At 40.7% G+C, this 18,353-nt stretch overlaps 1 protein-coding gene and 1 long non-coding RNA gene across 6 annotated transcripts in view; both read right to left on the bottom strand.

Moving 5' to 3' along the window:
* Window positions 1-8,529, bottom strand: part of LOC140704886 (uncharacterized) — an 82,549-nt gene extending 74,020 nt beyond the window's left edge. For 3 of the 4 annotated variants that reach the window (XR_013542082.1, XR_013542081.1, XR_013542084.1), the window contains exon 1: window positions 740-8,529. This is a non-coding gene — a long non-coding RNA (uncharacterized LOC140704886). The remainder of the gene's footprint in view (window positions 1-739) is intronic. The other variant, XR_013542083.1, reaches the window with a different exon arrangement.
* Window positions 8,530-12,241: 3,712 nt separating this feature from the next.
* LRRC2 (leucine rich repeat containing 2) overlaps window positions 12,242-18,353 on the bottom strand; it is a 117,662-nt gene continuing 111,550 nt past the window's right edge. For both annotated transcript variants that reach the window (XM_072992352.2, XM_020803305.3), the window contains exon 9: window positions 12,242-14,500. In XM_072992352.2, the coding sequence (XP_072848453.2) occupies window positions 14,451-14,500 (50 nt within the window). In that variant the 3' untranslated portion in view covers window positions 12,242-14,450. The remainder of the gene's footprint in view (window positions 14,501-18,353) is intronic.

The raw sequence follows: 18,353 nt of genomic DNA, 5'->3' as shown, positions 1-18,353 counted from the left end.
TCACTAAGCATGGTCCTCCTTCTGCGATGAGAAATAAATGCGGCTCACAATTTAGAAACAACATCACTTGCTCTATTTTATTACAAGACTTAAAAAGAAATGCCTTGGGTCCTTTTTAAGAAGAAAGAGAGAGTAAAAATATTTTAAATAAATAAGTAAATAAATGCTGGATCACAAATTCTGGGGGAAGTCCAAAATCATTGCCTTTTGTAATCCACAAAGTAACTTTTTTAAAGCTCTGGAAATCATCCTTCTTCAGACATATAAAAAGAAAGAGTCAAGGGGAAAAACATTAATGACTGCATTTTAGCTTGTTAACAGCAGCAGGAATTGTTTCAGCTAAGTACCCCTTCACTTTAGAACTGCTCAATAAAGGTCTGGATGTCAGTTGAATAGGTAATCTGACATAATTGGAAACTAGGGAATGAAATAACAACATTCATAAATAACATGCCCATTTCTTTTGAAACAAAAACACATGGTAGAATCATACAACTCTAATGTTGGAATAATTGCAAAACTCATCAGGTCACATCTTCTGCCAATGGAGGAAATCTAGAAGTAAAAAAAAAAAAGGCCATCCAATCTCTAACAAAGTTGAGCCCAAGATGGCTCTTTTCCACTGCCAAACAGCTCTCACATTCAGTACGTTTTGCCTAGTGTTTAGCTAAAACCTTATTTCTTCTGCTCATCTGAGTTTCAACCACTACAGCTGCAGAAAACAAATGTTTCCACTTACCTTGTGATAGATATTTGAAACAAGGCTTCAGGTATTTGGAGACAGCTATCAGATTGCCTCTCTATCTTCTCTTCTCCAAGCTCCTTTTACCATTCCTCACAGGAAATCGTTTTCAGACTCTTGGTTATCTTTATTGCCTTCCTTTGGACACATTCCAGCTTGTCAATATCATTGTTCTACTGTGGTGCCAAGAATTGGACGTTATGTTCCAGACAGCCTGACCAAAGCAGAACAAAACTGTACTATTACTTTCCATGATCTGACTCAATAATATATTTTTGTTGATGAAGCCTACAATTGCATCAGCTTAATTTATGAAAGTTATATATAAAGATGTTAAACACTGTCAGATCCAAGTCAACCGATTTGTCACTTCTTTCCAAAATACCAAGGAACTGTTGGTGAGTACTCTTTGGCTATACTCTACAAATCCATCCATATTTTATGGGTTGGTTTGCAGACAATACCATGAGACAGTAATCATATTGTCTAGCCCATATTTTATCAGTTCGTCCATGAGAATATCATAGGACACTTTTGTGACGTTTGCCACATGGTCCCTGCTTGTTTCACCAAACAAAGAGCTCACACTATGTTATCTCACCAGCTGACACCAATTGTGATATTAACTCCTTTGACACACCTATGTGTTGTGTCCTCACAAAGGGTTCAGTCTTCTCTTTCCCTCGTTGCCACCAGTGGATTTCGTTTATCCACAATATAAAAGACTTTACCCAAAGCCTTGTCTGGTAACTACCAACAGAACTTATTTATTGAAGTGTATCAAATTTAATCATAATCACAGATGTTCTTCAGATATTCATTGTACACAATCAAATCATTAAAATACCATGTATCTTGTCACATAACCAGTCACCACCTGATCTATCTATCTTGACAAGCTTATCTCTATTAGTATCTGTTCCTTCTCTCTCTGCTCTCACTATCTCTCTGACTATCTGATATCTATCTGCAAATTCTATCTCTGTCTAATCTTATCCTTCCAAACCTTTTTATCCACTGACTCCGCCCCTCCAATCCTCTCATAGGCTCATGCAAATAAGATACTGACTATGAGTGACGTGAGGCAATCATCAGAACTTTATGAAAAGCTAAAATTTACCAAACCAATTGTACATTCTTTTTTTTTAAAGATAAGAGTAATCTAGCATGAATTTTTTTTTTTTTTGGAGAAACACATGCTAATCACAGCAATCTTTTGGAAATCATCACAGATTGTTTAATAGTCTGTTATATAACCATTCCTAGTATTAAAATCAAATTCACTGATAATAGTTGCCTGGATCCTCTTTCTTCACTGTTCTGAAGACAAGAAATATATAAGCCCACCTCCAGTTTCCCAGAACTGAACCTGTCTCCAAGAATTTTCAAAGGCTAAAGACAAAGAGATTAAATCTACAAGCTCATGTGGATACAGCTCATTATTGGGGAGTTTTCTACCGGTTTAATGCCATTTTTTTCTGTTAAAATTGCTAATATTTTCATTACTGGTAATAGTTGTGTTTTGTGAGCAATGCCTCCTGGTTCTCATATACAGTGGTGCCTCACTTGACGACGTTAATTCGTTCCAGTGAAATCATTGCAAAGCAAAAACGTCGTCAAACAAAATAAAAAACCCATTGAAACGCATTGAAAACCGTTCAGTGCATTCCAATGGGCTGAATGCCTGCTCGTCCAGCAAAAATCCTCCATATGGCAGCCATTTTTGGTGCCTGCAAAGAGAGGAATCCATCCTAGAAAACAGCGGGGAGCCATTTTCTTCAGCCAGTGGCAATTTTGAAACCTGACAATCAGCTGTTTGCTGATCGTCATAAAGCGAAAATCGGTTCCTGAAGCAGGGAACCGATCATCGCACAGAGAAAAAAACCCATTTAAAACATCGTTTTGCGATTGCAAAAGCGATCACAAAAATATCAACATAAAGCAGATTCATCGTAGAGCGGGGTAATTGTCCAGCAGGGCATGACTGTAAATGGATATAGGGGATATAAATGAAATGTATCTAAATAAGTAAAGATGAACAAAAAAAAATTCAGCTGGAACCTATGGAACAGATGCCAGTCTAGGCTATGCTTTTTTAAGCTGATGAAAATAAAACAAATCCCTTGTCTGTTCTAATTCCTCTTGGGAGCCTTATATTATCCATTCAGTCCTGAAACTCAAACTGAATTCACATTTTTCTGGCCTCTTGATGCACATAACCTGTACCAAAGGCCCATTTACAGGAAATCACATTACATGAAATGCTGTCTGCACATATGATAAATTGAGGCTTTCTTTTTTTTCTTCCTGAAATGAAAAGATAGCACGTTCTAGATGATGTTTAAATGTCACTGGTCAAGAGGAAAGGAAAGATAATTGTGTTTTCCTTATAACGTTCTTGATATAGGACTAAGCAAAACTTACTGTATTTTTTAATCATTCAAAATGCTGTTTCATAGGCAATAATTCACATTGCTTCTTGCAAACATTTAAGAGTGGTTAACTCTGAGCAGATTGCACCTAGTGTTGCCGAGTGAGCAGCATTGCATTTCCATGAGATTTGGGGCGAAAATACGAAGCTCAAACTAAGAGTTTCTCCTTATGATGTTGAAGAGGCAGGACAGACAAAGACTGAAAGAGGAGGGTTTTTTTTTTCTCATTCAGGTTTTGTTCTGCTGCTGTTTGGACATGTACCATGAGCTGTGGTGCTGGTGCTCCACTCTCAGTCTTGCTACAAATGGCACAATAGTTCCAAATTTGGTGCACCAAACAAAAATAAAAACAAATGCTCAACGTGATGTAAGAGGACAGGGGAAAGAGCCAGTTGGTGCATGCATTTTGACCTTTTGGTCCATTTCAAAACACACACACAACTTTATACTGAGGCAGTGAAGTGTCACCACCTGGAAATGACCATAGAATTATGGTCAGTCATTTAAGTCACCCACATGCCAAGATTGAATCGTCTTCTCCTCTAGTACTGCCTGCACTGCTATTTGGCTCTGCATTTGGAGACCTGGAGAGCCGTAGCAATTCTTTGAGGCTTTATATAGCACCCTGAGATGTGGACACCCTAATTGCTCCTTAAATCTCCTTGTTCTGCATTCATGTACACTCCTTGTACATTAGAGTGGTAGATCATGCCAGTTGCATGACTCACATATCCATATTTCTTTCAGCTCAGGACGCTGCACTTAAATTGCTCACACATATTTGCACCAGCTCTTCTCTAGCACACACATTCTTTACTAGACATAGGCATTAATCAGAAAAATTGTGATGATTTTGATTCATGAATCATCAAGGTTGATGAATCACAAATTACACATTTATGATTTTTCTGACAAATCAACGAATCACTGTCATTTTTTTTTTACTTTAAAACTCTATAATGTGTCCCTCCCCAGCACCTAGAGACACCAGATTCACAGGGAATCTTCCACTGACTCTCTTATACAAGTCCTACAGGTTTGATGGAGTTTGGTTTTGGTTTTCCGACGTCTGAGTTAAACATGTTAACTTGGGTGACATACACAGAGAGGTGGCAGCTAACAGTGAAAGACTCAAAGCATCTACATAAGATGCACATCCACTCTTTGTCAACTATCCTAGCTGTTCCAGATTAAAATCAAGAAACATTTTTTCTACCACATCTGCAAATCATGAAAGAACAGCAGAAAATATCAAGGCTATAATGTGGAAAGAAAGAACTACCTGTAGCATTCAACCCTGCCCTCACCTGTCCGTCTCAGCTGAGCAGTAGAAAAGGAAAGGGATGGAACCCTTGGAAAGTCTAACCTCAGGACACATGATGAATATACCTGGAAGTCACTTAATAAGCTATTATTATGGATTTGACACAACCAAAGTGAATCTAAGAAAAATGGGGCTTTTGTATCAATGAAATTCTTTGCAATTTGGAGATAAAAATGCAACTTCACACCTATGTCAGTGTTCTCTCAATATGTACTGTGGAAGACTTAATGTTAGCTGCCCCAAATGCTCTTGATGCTGTCTTAAAGGTAAAGGTAAAGGTTCCCCTTGACAATTTTTGTCCAGTCGTGTTCGACTGTAGGGGGCAGTGCTCATCCCCGTTTCCAAGCCATAGAGCCAGCGTTTTGTCCGAAGACAATCTTCCGTGGTCACATGGCTAGTGCGACTTAAGACACGGAACGCTGTTACCTTCCCACCTTATTTAGCAAAAATTGCCTGATATTTATTTATTGCATTATGGTGCTTTAAATATTAAGAAAGAAAGCTACACAACAAAATTTCAGCTGACTAGAGGTAACTCTCTCTTGGTTTCTGCTGCCTGGAGAACAGCTGATGTTGATGTATTAGCATTCCATGCATTTGCAAAAAGTGAACGAAGAAAAGGATTCTGGTATATATTTGTGTCCTGTTCCAAGTTGTTGGCAATGACAAGCATTGTTATTGTTTTTTGATACAACAACCATATCTCTTAAATATGTCTAAATGAATGCTTGTGTGGATAATACCAAAAGGGCTTTAAAGTGCTTAAATTTTGCTAGATTGCACTGTAAAAGTTAATTGAGCAGTTGTCTGCATGCGTTCACAGAACTCCCACTTCTTCAGCTCCTTCATAACCAAAGAAAAATCACTTTGGATCCATTTTGATACTTTTACTACAGTTAGCTTGCAGTTACAAGTTATTGACTACAGTTACAGATCCAAGGCCTCAAAAACAGTCATCATTACCATTAAAAGTAAATTATTGCTTCCCAATTTTTCATAAGTACTGTAACTAAAATAGCTACTACTCTTTGCTTTAAAAATATGACTGTGATAAGTCACCGATGTTTGATACAAGAAACACCTAAGCAATCGAAGACAGTATTAAAAATAAATAAATATACAGGATAGGTGAATGACATACTCTGACCCAGTTATACATCCAAGTCCCAAGAGATACCCCAAAATAAATTTACCCACCCACCCACACAAACCTGAAAAATTGCATTAAAATATTGTGTTTAAAGCACAGCTTTGTGTCTCCTTTGAGGGAGATAATCTGCTCCCTCCCTCAAAAAAAAAAAATTTAAAATTAAAAGTAGAATTTTCTTCTTCTGTGCTGCTATCTCTCTGACACAGGGAGGAATAGTAATTCCCTAAGAGTTCAGCTGATGCTCTGAAATCTGGAAAGTCTACAGGCTAGTGATTAAGGCAGCAGTTTTCTAGATCTTGGCTGAGAGTTAATCGTCCTGGAACTCATTTCTCATAAGAGAAATGATAGGAGTATCTTTATACTTAGGCCACAGAAATAAAATCACCTCTATTTGCATTACAACCACAAGGTAACATGCCTACACTTTTGTTATAAAAGGAAATAACTGCTTCTTTGTAGTTAGTTACTTTCAATCTCTGCTCAGAAATGCATTTATAGAGCCGGTTCCAGACTTCTGGGGCCTATGGGACTGAGCAGAGAAATGCCTCAGCCTAAGATGTTGTGAAGGTATCCCCTTTGCATGGCCCTGTGTTTTGGGCTTCAAGGATTTTCCTGGTGACAATACTGTACACTCCCAATTTCCCACAGTGTTCAGTGTAAATTGGCTTAGGGTCTTGCATAGAAGTTAACTAGCTCAGTGGAATGGACCCCATGGGAAACATCACCACCAGTGGCCCTTATGGTATCCGTTGCCCAAGGATGGTTGCTGCGTGCTGAAGCCAATCTATGTGTTTCGGATTGCAACATGAGCATATTATTACAACCTCTCATGGAGCCTCGTGGCACAGTCGTTAAACTGCTGTACTGCAGCCAAAACTGTGCTCACGACCTGGGGTTCAATCCCAGGTAGCCGGCTCAAGGTTGACTCAGCCTTCTATCCTTCCGAGGTCGATAAAATGAGTACCCACTCGCTGGGGGGGGGAGCAATGTGTAGCCTGCATAATTAACTTGTAAACCACCCAGAGAGTGCTTGAAGCACTATGGAGCGGTATATAAGCAGCACACTTTGCTTTTTTGCTTTGCTCTCTTCTTCTTCTTCTTCTTCTTCTTCTTCTTCTTCTTCTTCTTCTTCTTCTTCTTCTTCTTCTTCTCCCCCCCTCCTCCTCCTCCTTCTCCTCCCCCCACCAGAGGCTGGATGTCAACTCAGCTATTTTGATATTTGATGCAGATGCAGATGATGATGACTATTTTGATGATAATTATTGTTGTTGTTTCTATTTGGGACATTCTCTGTATGGCTTAAAACATAATTAAGCAAGGAACACTTTGACCCCCAGTGAACTGGGGACTCACTTTACTGATCTCGGAAGAATGGAAATCTGAATCAACCTTGAGCTGGCTACCTGAACCTGTCAGTATCAAACTCAGACCATAAGCAGACACTTAACTGAATACTACAATTTAACCACTGTGCCACAGGGCACTTTATATGTGCAATTCTGTGTATAAATTGATCCTGGAGGGTCTCCAGTCAATATGCTCTTCTCCTTTCTGCACTCCCCTCCCGTTCTATTTTTAACCTTGAAATGATCAACTGTAGCAACCTTAAATGGTTGTTTCTCATTCGGTGACCAAAGTAGCTCTCTTCATTTTATGTATTTCAGCTGGGGACCGACATCTCACCCACGGATATAAATCTGTGCAACTGTGTGATACTGGCCCTCCCGTCAGCGGCATAGGTGACTCCCTTTCTTTTGGAGGGATGACCCTTGCCACAAAGAGTGAGGTCCGCAGCTTGGGGATACATCTGGACCCGGCGCTAACCATGGAAACCCAGGTGGCGTCCGTGGTCCGTTCTGCCTATTTTCATCTATGGCGGATTGCCCAGCTGCGGCCATATCTTGATCGGGGGGCCCTCACTACTCTAGTCCACGCGCTCGTAATCTCGAGACTAGACCATTGTAACGCACTCTACGTGGGGCTGCCTTTGAGGCTCTTGCGGAAACTCCAGATGGTCCAGAATGCAGCAGCCAGGCTTATTAGTGGGGTGAGAAAATATCAGCACATCTCCCCCACTCTGGCTGCGCTGCACTGGTTACCTATTCGTTTCCGCATTGACTTCAAAGTATTAATGATTACATATAAAGCCCTAAACGGTTTGGGACCTCAATATTTGGCAGATCGCCTCCTCCCACCCAGATCTACCCGAGTCACCCGACATAGCCAGCAGGGACGGCTGAGGGGACTGACGCCGAGGGAGGCCCGGAAGGAGAAAACAAGAAACCGGGCCTTCTCGGCAGTTGCCCCTCGGCTGTGGAACACACTTCCCACTGAAATTCGGCTGGCACCCTCGCTGGGTGTGTTCAAAAACCAACTAAAAACATGGTTATTCAGACAGGCCTTCCCCCCAGTCACCTAAGTTCCTTCCCCTTTTTTTCTGGTTCTTAATGTTGCCATCTTGGATAATATTAATTATAATAATTGCATTATGTTAGTTATTTTTCTACATTGTTTTAATGTGTTTTAATGTTTGTAAGCCGCCCCGAGTAGACGTTGTCTAGAGGGGCGGGGTAGAAATTGAATAAATAAATAAAATAAAATAAATAAAATACTCATGTCTCTGTGCAGTTGTGTGAAATATAAGATAAAAACAACTACCTTCATGTTGTATGGACCTTTAGATGGACAGGGCCTGTAAGAGCTCTTTGCTTCCTTCCCATTTTATTTGCTTGCTCTCTGTGTGTATGCATGCATTTTACACAAATTGTGCAACACATGCCTGAAAAAATGCTCGCTGCTTTATTTTCAAAATGGGAGGAAGATCTCTTGCAGCATTTTACAAATACTTGTCCAGCCTGTTTTGCTCACAAATAACATTTTGGCAAGGTTTCTTCACACTCCTACTCACACTTACATTTGTGATTTTGGGCTAAAGCTGCATCTTGGGTAAAAACAAAAGTGGAATTTTGTCAAGGAAGTATTGACAAATACAAAAACTGGGGAAGCTCCAGTAGACAGGGCCTACCAGGGGAAGCCCCAGGAGACTGGGCCTCCCCTTGTAGGCTTAGTCTAACCTGGGAAAGCCTGCGTCGGGGTGGGGAAGGCCTGGGAGGCCTCCGAAGGTGGCAATCGCAGCAGCGGCAGACCCCCGGGAGGTCTCTGATGGTGGCAATTGCTGCGGCGGGGGACCGCTGGGAGACTGAGCCTTCCTTTTTCTAACCATGGGGCAAAAGCCTCTTTGCCACCAATGGTTAGCAAATTTAATTTTTTTTGCCCTTTCCCCCTGCCTTTTTTCGTTTGTATCTTGAAGCTCCGTTCACAAGTGGAAGCAAAATTTTGTGAACAGAGCTGTTCATAAGTTAAATTGTTCGTAGGTAGGGATGTTCATAAGTAGAGGTTCCACTGTATTACATATGTACAGTCTTTACAAAATACTCCAACAGCATGTCCTCTAGCAAATCTCCACACTGTATGTGTGCTCCTCTGTACAATATATAGTACATATGACCAATCAGGTAACATTACCTTGTCTCAGGTGATCTCATATGAATTGCATCAGCCTTCTGCCTAGCAAGCATAACTCAGCTTTATGTGCAGTTGTACAATATGGCTGATTAACTATTCCTTTACACATTGAGTCTAAGATGGCAATTTCTCCTACTACAATCCTTGTAATTTTCTAACAAATTTGCAGTAACTACAAACAAAGCTTTTGACTGTGTGGACCACAGCAAACTATGGAAAGTCCTTAAAGAAATGGGAGTGCCTGATCACCTTATCCGTCTCCTGAGAAACCTATACGTGGGACAGGAAGCAACAGTTAGAACTGGATATAGAACAACTGACTGGTTCAGAATTGGAAAAGGAGTATGACAAGGCTGTATATTGTCTCCCTGCTTATTTAACTTATATGCAGAATACGTACATCATGTGAAAGGCAGGAGTGGATGAATCCCAAACCGGAATTAAGATTGCCGGAAGAAATATCAATAACCTGAGATATGCAGATGATACCACTCTGACGGCAGAAAGTGAGGAGGAATTAAAGAACCTCTTAATGAGGGTGAAAGAGGAGAGCACCAAAAATGGTCTGAAGTTCAACATCAAAAAAACTAACATCATGGCCACTGGCCCCATCACCTCCTGGCAAATAGAAGGGGAAAATATGGAGGCAGTGACAGATTTGACTTTCTTCGGCTCCATGATCACTGGATGGTGACAGCAGCCACAACATTAAAAGACACCTGCCTCTTGGGAGGAAAGCAATGACAAGCCTCGACAGCATCTTAAAAAGCAGAGACATCACCTTGCTAACAAAGGTCCACATAGTCAAAGCTATGGTTTTTCCTGTAGTGATATACGGAAGTGAGAGCTGGACCATAAAGAAAGCTGACCACTGAAGAATTGATGGTTTTGAATCATGGTGCTGGAGGAGACTCTTGAGAGTCCCCTGGACTGCAAGGAGAACAAACCTATCCATTTTGAAGGAAATCAACCCTGAGTGCTCACTGGAAGGACAGATCTTGAAGCTGAGGCTCCAATACTTTGGCCATCTCATGAGAAGAGAAGACTCCCTGGAAAAGCCCCTGATGTTGGGAAAGTGTGAAGGCAGGAGGAGAAGGGGACGACAGAGGACGAGATGGTTGGACAGTGTCATTGAAGCTACCAACATGAATTTGACCGAACTCCGGGAGGCAGTGGAAGACAGGAGGGCCTAGTGTGGTCTGGTCCATGGGGTCATGAAGAGTCGGACACAACTAAACAGCAACAACTGTTTCTGCACATGATACAAGTCCTACCAAGGTTTTAAAATGGCACCAATCCCTATTTTAAAGCTTCATTAGGATTTCCATTACTGGCTGGAAAGTGCTGTGAGGCTTCCACCTAGTGACAGTGCTGTGAGTCAGACACATGGCAAAAACAGAGCTGTTGGAACTTCCCCCTGGGTAAAGACAGCATCACAATCTGACGGATGCTGGGAAGCTGCCCAGGTATGCTGGCACTGGCTGGCAAGTGCTGCCTTTGTCTGGGAGGGGAAGATCCAGCAGTTCCCTTTCTACCACATGTGAAGCCGGTGAGCTGCTGACCCAGGCACTGACAATAGGTAGGAAGCCTTACCACAGGGCCAAGCAGCTGCACCTACACATCCTGCTTTAATGAGAGGAGTTGCATTAAGACACCATGTGTGTTACAAGTGGGTTTCTGCCTCTTTGCAGCTAACCTGTACAGTGGACCCTCTACTTAAGGAATTAATCCGTATTGGAATGGTGGCTGCAGGTCGAAAAGTCTGTAGGTCAAGTCTCCATTGACCTACAATGCATTGAAAACCGATTAATCCCGTAACTAGCCATTTTTGTTCCATTTTGGTTTTTTTCTGGTCTGTAGGTCAATTCTCCGGCTGCAACTCAAACCTAAATTATGCAGCCAGAGAAGTCTGTAACTCAAAAAGTCTGCAAGTCGAGCCGTCTGTAAGTCAAGGGTCCACGGTAGTAAAAAAGTTCACTGGAGGCTTGCAGTGATTTGCAGTTCATTTTTCATTCTCAAATATATACAAGTTGAGCAAACATGGAAGCTCACAGCATGAAGATTTCACAGGTGTGTTTTTCTGGGGACATGCAAAAAAGCTTTCTCTGTTGCTACTCCCAGTCTATGGAACCCTCTCCCACTGGAGGCCAGACTGGCCCCACTTTTACTGTCCTTCCACAAGCAGGCAAACACCTCTTTTCTTCAGGCAAGCTTTCCCTGAATGAATCGCTGCCAAGTGGGTTTTTTTTTTAAATGGATTGTTGTACCTTACTGCATTAAATGCATTTTGGGATTGATTACTCTCTTTTTTTGTTGTTGATTCTGTATTCATTGATCCTTTTGTTATTGTGTACTCATTGTTATTAACTTAAATCTTTTGTTGTAAGCTGCCTGTAGTGTTCTCCATTTATTTGATCTATGGTTCATGTTTGTTATGTAATGGCTTCTGAATATTCATATTGCTGAAAGGCGGAGCCAGAAGAGATGCTATAAGAGGCAGAGCCTGAGTCAACTAAGGCAGTTCAAGTCAGTGTGTGTAGATTAAGTGAGATTGAATAAATTAGAGAAATGTAAGAGTCAGGCAGGAGAGAAAAGCCAGACGGAGTAATAGAGTGTGTAGTTTGGGAAATTTAGGAGTGATTAGCTACTGAAGATATTTATGAATCCCTGTAATCAATAAACTAAAGTTTTATTTAAAAGGACTTGAAGTGTGGACCTGAATCTTTCTGAAGTAATGGTGATTTATAGATCACCTGGTGGCAGCAAGTGTAAAAGGAGAGAGTGTCTGCCTTCGTGTGCTCTGGGGGCTTGAAGGTCAAGCAAAGAGGCACGAGGGTGGACACCACACTGCCTTAGGTCCTTTTTAAGGACAAAGGCAAATTCAGAAACACACAAGTAGTGTAAGCAAGGTGGGATGGGGAGATGGAAAGTCAGCAGTGAACGTGGAAAATCACCTGCCCATCATCTCTACCTTCCTCGGACACCTTAATTTCACATTCAGACACATCGTCAGAATAATTATATCAGGCAAAACCCGGGGGGGGGGGGAATAAAGCACAATCGATCTGTTCAAAATTTGATAAACTTTCATTTTCCAGGTTGTATACAGCAGTGAATGAACAAAACAACTTAAAAATGCACAGGTCATCTGTTTAATATATTCATTTAATGAAAAAAAATTCTATGTAAAACAAATCTATTTTCAAAGTATAATGTACACTAACACAGAGGGCCTATGAAACAAGTAATTTTTCATAGGTAACAGTTTACATCCCAAAGAGCTTATGACTCTGATGTTTGCACAAAATAAAAATACAATTATTTTATAACAAAAAATACCTAGGTAATTAGATGATCAACAGTGATCAAAGTGCTTAGCTTTTAAAAAATCCTTTCATTGTTTAAAAGCAAAACTCATTTCCTGAACTCTTTTTTTTTTTTGTACTTTCTTCCCTTGAGGTTCCGTTTCATACCTCCAAATTGATATTACAAGGCTGCTTATCAGAGAAACTTTTTTCCCCACAGTAGTATTATGTGCTGCCAAATTTTTACTTGGCAGCTATAGTTGTGCCTTTACCTCAGAGCTCTGTAATTTATTATTAAAAAATGAATACAAGGACATGCTGAAGCCATCCGGAACTGACCCGGAGTATCATCCTACTGCTGTTTAGTTACGGATGGTTTCAGCCTGCCATACACATCCATTCTTCCCAAAAGTAACTGTCTGAGCTCTGCTTGATATGCATACTTTATCAGGAAAGTGACAACGGTTATTTCCATGCTGTGAAAAACTTTGCCGGCTGACTTCTGTAGCTCAAGCTGTAGTGAAATGCACAACAACAAGCCAGACTTGGTTTGGGATTTCTTTACACACACACACTCGGTCACTGCACAGTTTTAGCTATTGGCTCTTACCAAAGATTTTTATCCTCAAAACAAATACCCAACAAGCAGACCTCATTCTTCTGTCAGATTTCAACCCAGCTGGGGGAATCTTTAAAACCCAAATTTGCATGACGCCGATGGAATTACTTTTCATTAAAAAAAAGGCAAGACTGCCAAGCATCTTCCAGATCTTGGTTGCTTTGGCTGAAGCCTTAATAATAATAATAATAATAAAAAGAATGGGCCATCAAGACAATTATGACTTATGGCAACACTTTTCAGGGTTTTATTCTGGGAGCAGCTCTAGGACTGTGCAGCTTGCCCGAGGCCACAGAGGCTGGCTCTGCCCACAGGAGGCACCGTGAGGTATCCAACTCCCAACCTCTTGCTCTACAGCCAAATATCTAAACTACTGAGCTATCCAGCCAGCAGAGGCCTTATATATAATTTTTTGTCTCAGCTATATATAACTATAAATTGATTTCTTAATATTTCCTGAGATTAAAAAAGATGCTGCTGGATTGAAGATGATGTGACAGATCTCAAATGAGTTGTGGCAGGGAGAGAAACCCAAACATCTCCCAGAACTAGCACATGCGTGTAAGATTCTGCACCACACCTTTTATTTCAGCTCTAAGATGACATGGTAGGAAGACATTCTATAACAGTGGACTAAAAGGTTTATTGCAAAAAATTACTTTTTCTCCAAGGATACAACTGCAATAAACCTACCATTAAGTGAGGCTACATTTAGACAGTAGTAATATCAGCTGGCATGGGGTTTAAGCACCACAGGTGAATCAGCATAGTTCTCTTGCCGATTTTAGGTATAAGGTTGGCTAGTTCTGTGCACCTCTCACTGGAAAAGAGTTTCAGGTATCACTTAGGAATAAAACTCATAAACTCTAGAGGTTTCTTCTGAGTAAACATGCACAGGATTACACTGTTGGAAACAAATTATAACAACGATCCAATAGATCATGAGTGCACAGTACGATAATGTGCCAGTAGATCATGGGTATATATACATCAATGGTGACTGGTCTAAGGACCGTAAATAAACTCTTATTATTATTATACACCAATGGCTGCTACAGAATGGAAAATTTAGAGGAAATCAGATACCCACTGTTGGTCTTTAAAAATTGCAGTATATCCTATGTCCTATGCATGAACACTTCCTTCTGTTTTTATATAAGAAACACTGGGGTTCACATAGTGCTTATAATTCTCACAAGATAAGCCTGGTCATTTGAAGCTTCATTATGCATCCACTACCATAGCATTTCTTGCTTGTTTTGCTTAAAGTGCTTGCGTTGCCAATGCTGTTTTCCCATTCATTTTGGCAAAAATAACTCTTCAGAGTCGTTGGTGAGGTATAAGTTCCAGCTCTCATATTTGGACACTGAGCGATACTTTTGTAGTATAGCAAGGAACCGTTTCTGTTAAGACAAAATAGAAATATGCCATGTTTGTTGTCAAATCATTCAATAATCATGATTCATTGAAGATAAATGGGCAAGTATTAAAAGCATATTTCCAATTATCCTCAAAACCTGAAAACATGAAGGCCATTATTGCACATTGTAGAAACACAGGCAATTTTAAAGAGCTGAATAGGTAGAGGGGGAAATTCCATTCATTGTTGACAAATAGAAAATTAGTATGCAAGAAACTAGTCCTTATGCAACAAAATATTCAGGAAGGATTTATTAGCCTGTCAGGATGCTGGTGTTCAGAATTATCAAGAAAAGAACATTTTTAAAGTGAATGCAGTGTTATTAAATTGCTCTCCACACAGCTCCCCTACTGGCTTGGCTATTTTATTCTCCACTTCCACATCTCCATCGCCCTATCCCTCTCTCTCACACACACACACACACACAAACTTTGCCTTTCCTAATGACAGGGAAGAGGCAGCTGAAACGTGCTCAGCTGAAGTTTGAGGTCAATGGAGTAATAGTCATGAGATGTTTCTCTGCCTGCCAAAGAGCACAATGACATCTCTGGCTCTGCGGCACTGCAGCTTTTCCCTTGCTCTCTGTCACCACCCATACAGCAGCTGTAGAGTCAGAGACTTATGACCTTCCTCTCTGCTTCAAGGCCACTCCTTCCCACCATCACTGCAAGCCTCCTTTCTGTCCCCTCTAGGAAACGGCTTACACTTTATTTCTAAAGCTTTGAAAATGAAAAAGACATGGTTAGGCCGTACCCAAGTACTAATTTCAATTCAAGACACAAGTCAGAGTATATTACTCAAACGGAAAACAGAATTACAATGGTTCTAGAAGGCACTCCTCATCAGAAAATTAAGATCAGAATCCTACTGAGGGAATTTAAAGTGGAAGGGCAGGAGCTTAAACATTTCCCTGGCTCTGGAAGGCACCTATTCATGTAACAGCACCCACACTGGGTGTCAGGTTGGTCGCAGACGTGGGTGAGAGAGGAGGGGGGGTACCAGAGGGGAAAAGCTGTTATGCAATTACCCTTATGCTCATGCTTTTTCTCATAGGATTCTGCCCTCTATGTCTAATGATAGGGAAAAAAGATATACTGTATTATGTAGTTTAAATATAATTGGAAAGAAAAGGGGAGAAAAACATTTTATCACAGTTCGGAGAGAACAGAACATGAAAACAATGAGTTTAAATTTCTGGAAGCTAAATTTGGTTTGGTTAAATGTCAGGAAGAACATCCTATCCAAATGATTAATTCCATAATGAACGCTGAAGACAAAACGTCTCCAGTGCTATAACGGCCTGTCATAACTCAGACGTGTGACCCATGCGGTCTTCTCGACTTGCCTTCATTTGATCTAGAGAGGCAGGCTTTAGCGCTTGAACTGGTTTGGGATACTAATAGTTCAGGATCAGTGACTCCTACCCTGGTGATGCAGCGATTACTTCTTCTCCTTCCTAAAATATTGCAGCAGGCATGACCCCACTTCTGCTCCTCTCAGGAATGTTTAATTTCCAGACAGTGAATAGCCCTATTCTCATAATTTTGAAACTCACTTGTACTTTTTTTTTCTAAACTCAGTTGGGTCCCCAAAGACCACCCACTGGGGCAACAATCCACCCTCCAATTAGCATAGGACAACTCATACCATAATCCCTTTCACCCCACCTAGTTCAGAATGAAGCAAAAAAGACCCACACTACAAAGTGGATGGAGGGCAGGGAAAACCTTACTCCGCCCCAAAATGACCAGCTAAGTCAGTACTAAATACAGGCAAAGTGGACAGATGCCAGAAATCCGTTTTAAAAAGTAAAAAAAAAAAAATAGGCATGGTGTGGAAGACCCATACTTCTCTCTACTATGCGAATTACAATTCAAGCAGGTATGGAGAATCTTTCTCTCAGAAATGTCCATTGACCTCCAGGAAAAGTCAATGGAAGATTGGGTGCAGCTTATGACAGAAACAAAAATAGTCAAGGGTTCATAGCATTGCACGCTTCTCTCCTGTGCTTGCTCTCTCTCTCTCTCTCTTTTCTCTCTCTCTCCCCTTCTGTGCCACCTCACAATAAATCCACCTTCACCAAGGACTGGATGAAATTAAGATTCTACATTGCAATGTTAAAGAAATGTCTGGTTACGAAAGGCAAAGTTGACAATTTCTATGTGTGTTTGAAACTTCAATTCCCAATCACAGTCTTTTACCAAAAACATTGAACTCTTAGTTGCTCTCCTATTTTGTCATCAGACAACATCTGGGTTGTTCTCCTCTGTTCCTGTCAGACAACAATATGCTATTAAGGGTATGGCTACACTAGCAGAAAGGAGTGAATTAGTACTGGATGGCAGGGAAAGGTTGAGCTTGATTAGAATGATCTAATCAAGCCTGGCCATACACAAAGAAATGGTTCCTGTCAATATTGTGGAGTGACTTAATAAGTGGACCATTTCAAGAGGTTAATCACTTCCCCTGCTTGAGGAAGAGAGAAGTGAAAAATCACTGTATATAAACTATTTTTGATGCACTGCATAAATTAACAAAAAATAAAAAAGATTTTCTTTTTGGAGAAACTGCCTGCATCTAAAGCCACCAGCATAGATTCACCCATGGGTGGACTAGTGCTTTACAGCAAAGCAAAGAAACTATCTTTTTTTATAACTGATGTAGTGCATCAGTTATAGCCTATATATAGTGATTTTTCGCTTCCCCTGCCCTCTGTTGAGCACAGGAAGTGATTGATTTGCCTTTATGCTGAAGTGGCTTGCTTATTAAGCCACTTCACGATATTGACAAATTGAAAGAGGAAGGCTTGCTTTGGATTGGTTCCAGCAATCACATGATCCTACCAATACCAGTAAAGTAGAAGACCCTTGACAGAGGCTAGAAATGAAAGGGTCAGGATTCTGTGGTATGGCTGGATAGCTCAGTGAGTTAGGTCTGCAGAGCCAGAGACTGAGAGTTCAATTCCTCACTGTGCCTCTTGGGAGAAAAGGTGGGTCATGTGGCCTTGGACAAGCTACACAGCCCCAGAGCCTACCCTAGAAGAAGAACCACTTCTGAGTACACTCTACCCAGAAAACCCAAGTTAGAATTGACTTGGCAACATCCAATGATGATGATGAATGCTCAGGAGGCAGACTGGTGTGATCTAGTAAAGGTGTTGTTCAATTGCCATCTTTTAAGAGTGTACCACCCCATCTCTGTACTGCTCCAAAGAGCAAGCTAAACAGCCTGTGTGGTCAATCTCTAAACAGCATGTGAAATCCTTCAATAACCAGAAGGATTGTACTTAATCTCACCTCAGACTCTCATATCTTTTTGGTCTTTACTCTCCTTCTCTGGACAAGATGGGAAGTTTCTAAATGTCATGGCTGCTGTTCTTGATCTGACATAAATATGCACATAACCTTCCTGATCATTGCCTTGAAAACTTCTGCTGCAGATGAACTTCCTATAATCTAACTCCAACCCACTTTTTCAATGATTCTCACATAAAGAATTTATTGTCTTCCAACTAATGGGAATTTGACCTAAAATAGTAAACTGCCTGTGGCACTTTTAGTATTGTGACAATAAACACCCTAAACTTTGTAAAACAAGAGGTTGAAAAAGTTACTTTGGGGACTACAATTTCCCATATCTCACAGGATTTATAGTCCCCCCCCCAAAAAAGGAAACAGGAGTACCCCCCTATAACCCAGATACTTGTTCATTTAAATTGCAACTGCTTGGACTGTTTGGTGTGGAAAGCTAATGCACAACCTCTTAATTACCTCTTATTTCTAAATACTACTCTTGCACAGAAAATGGTCAATAGCATTTAGACCAGGATGGAGTAA

This window comes from Pogona vitticeps, chromosome 2 (assembly GCF_051106095.1).
Source record: "Pogona vitticeps strain Pit_001003342236 chromosome 2, PviZW2.1, whole genome shotgun sequence".
Classification (NCBI taxonomy): domain Eukaryota; kingdom Metazoa; phylum Chordata; class Lepidosauria; order Squamata; family Agamidae; genus Pogona; species Pogona vitticeps.
The sequence above is the reverse complement of the archived record's forward strand: the minus strand, read 5'-3'. Positions and strand labels throughout refer to the sequence as shown.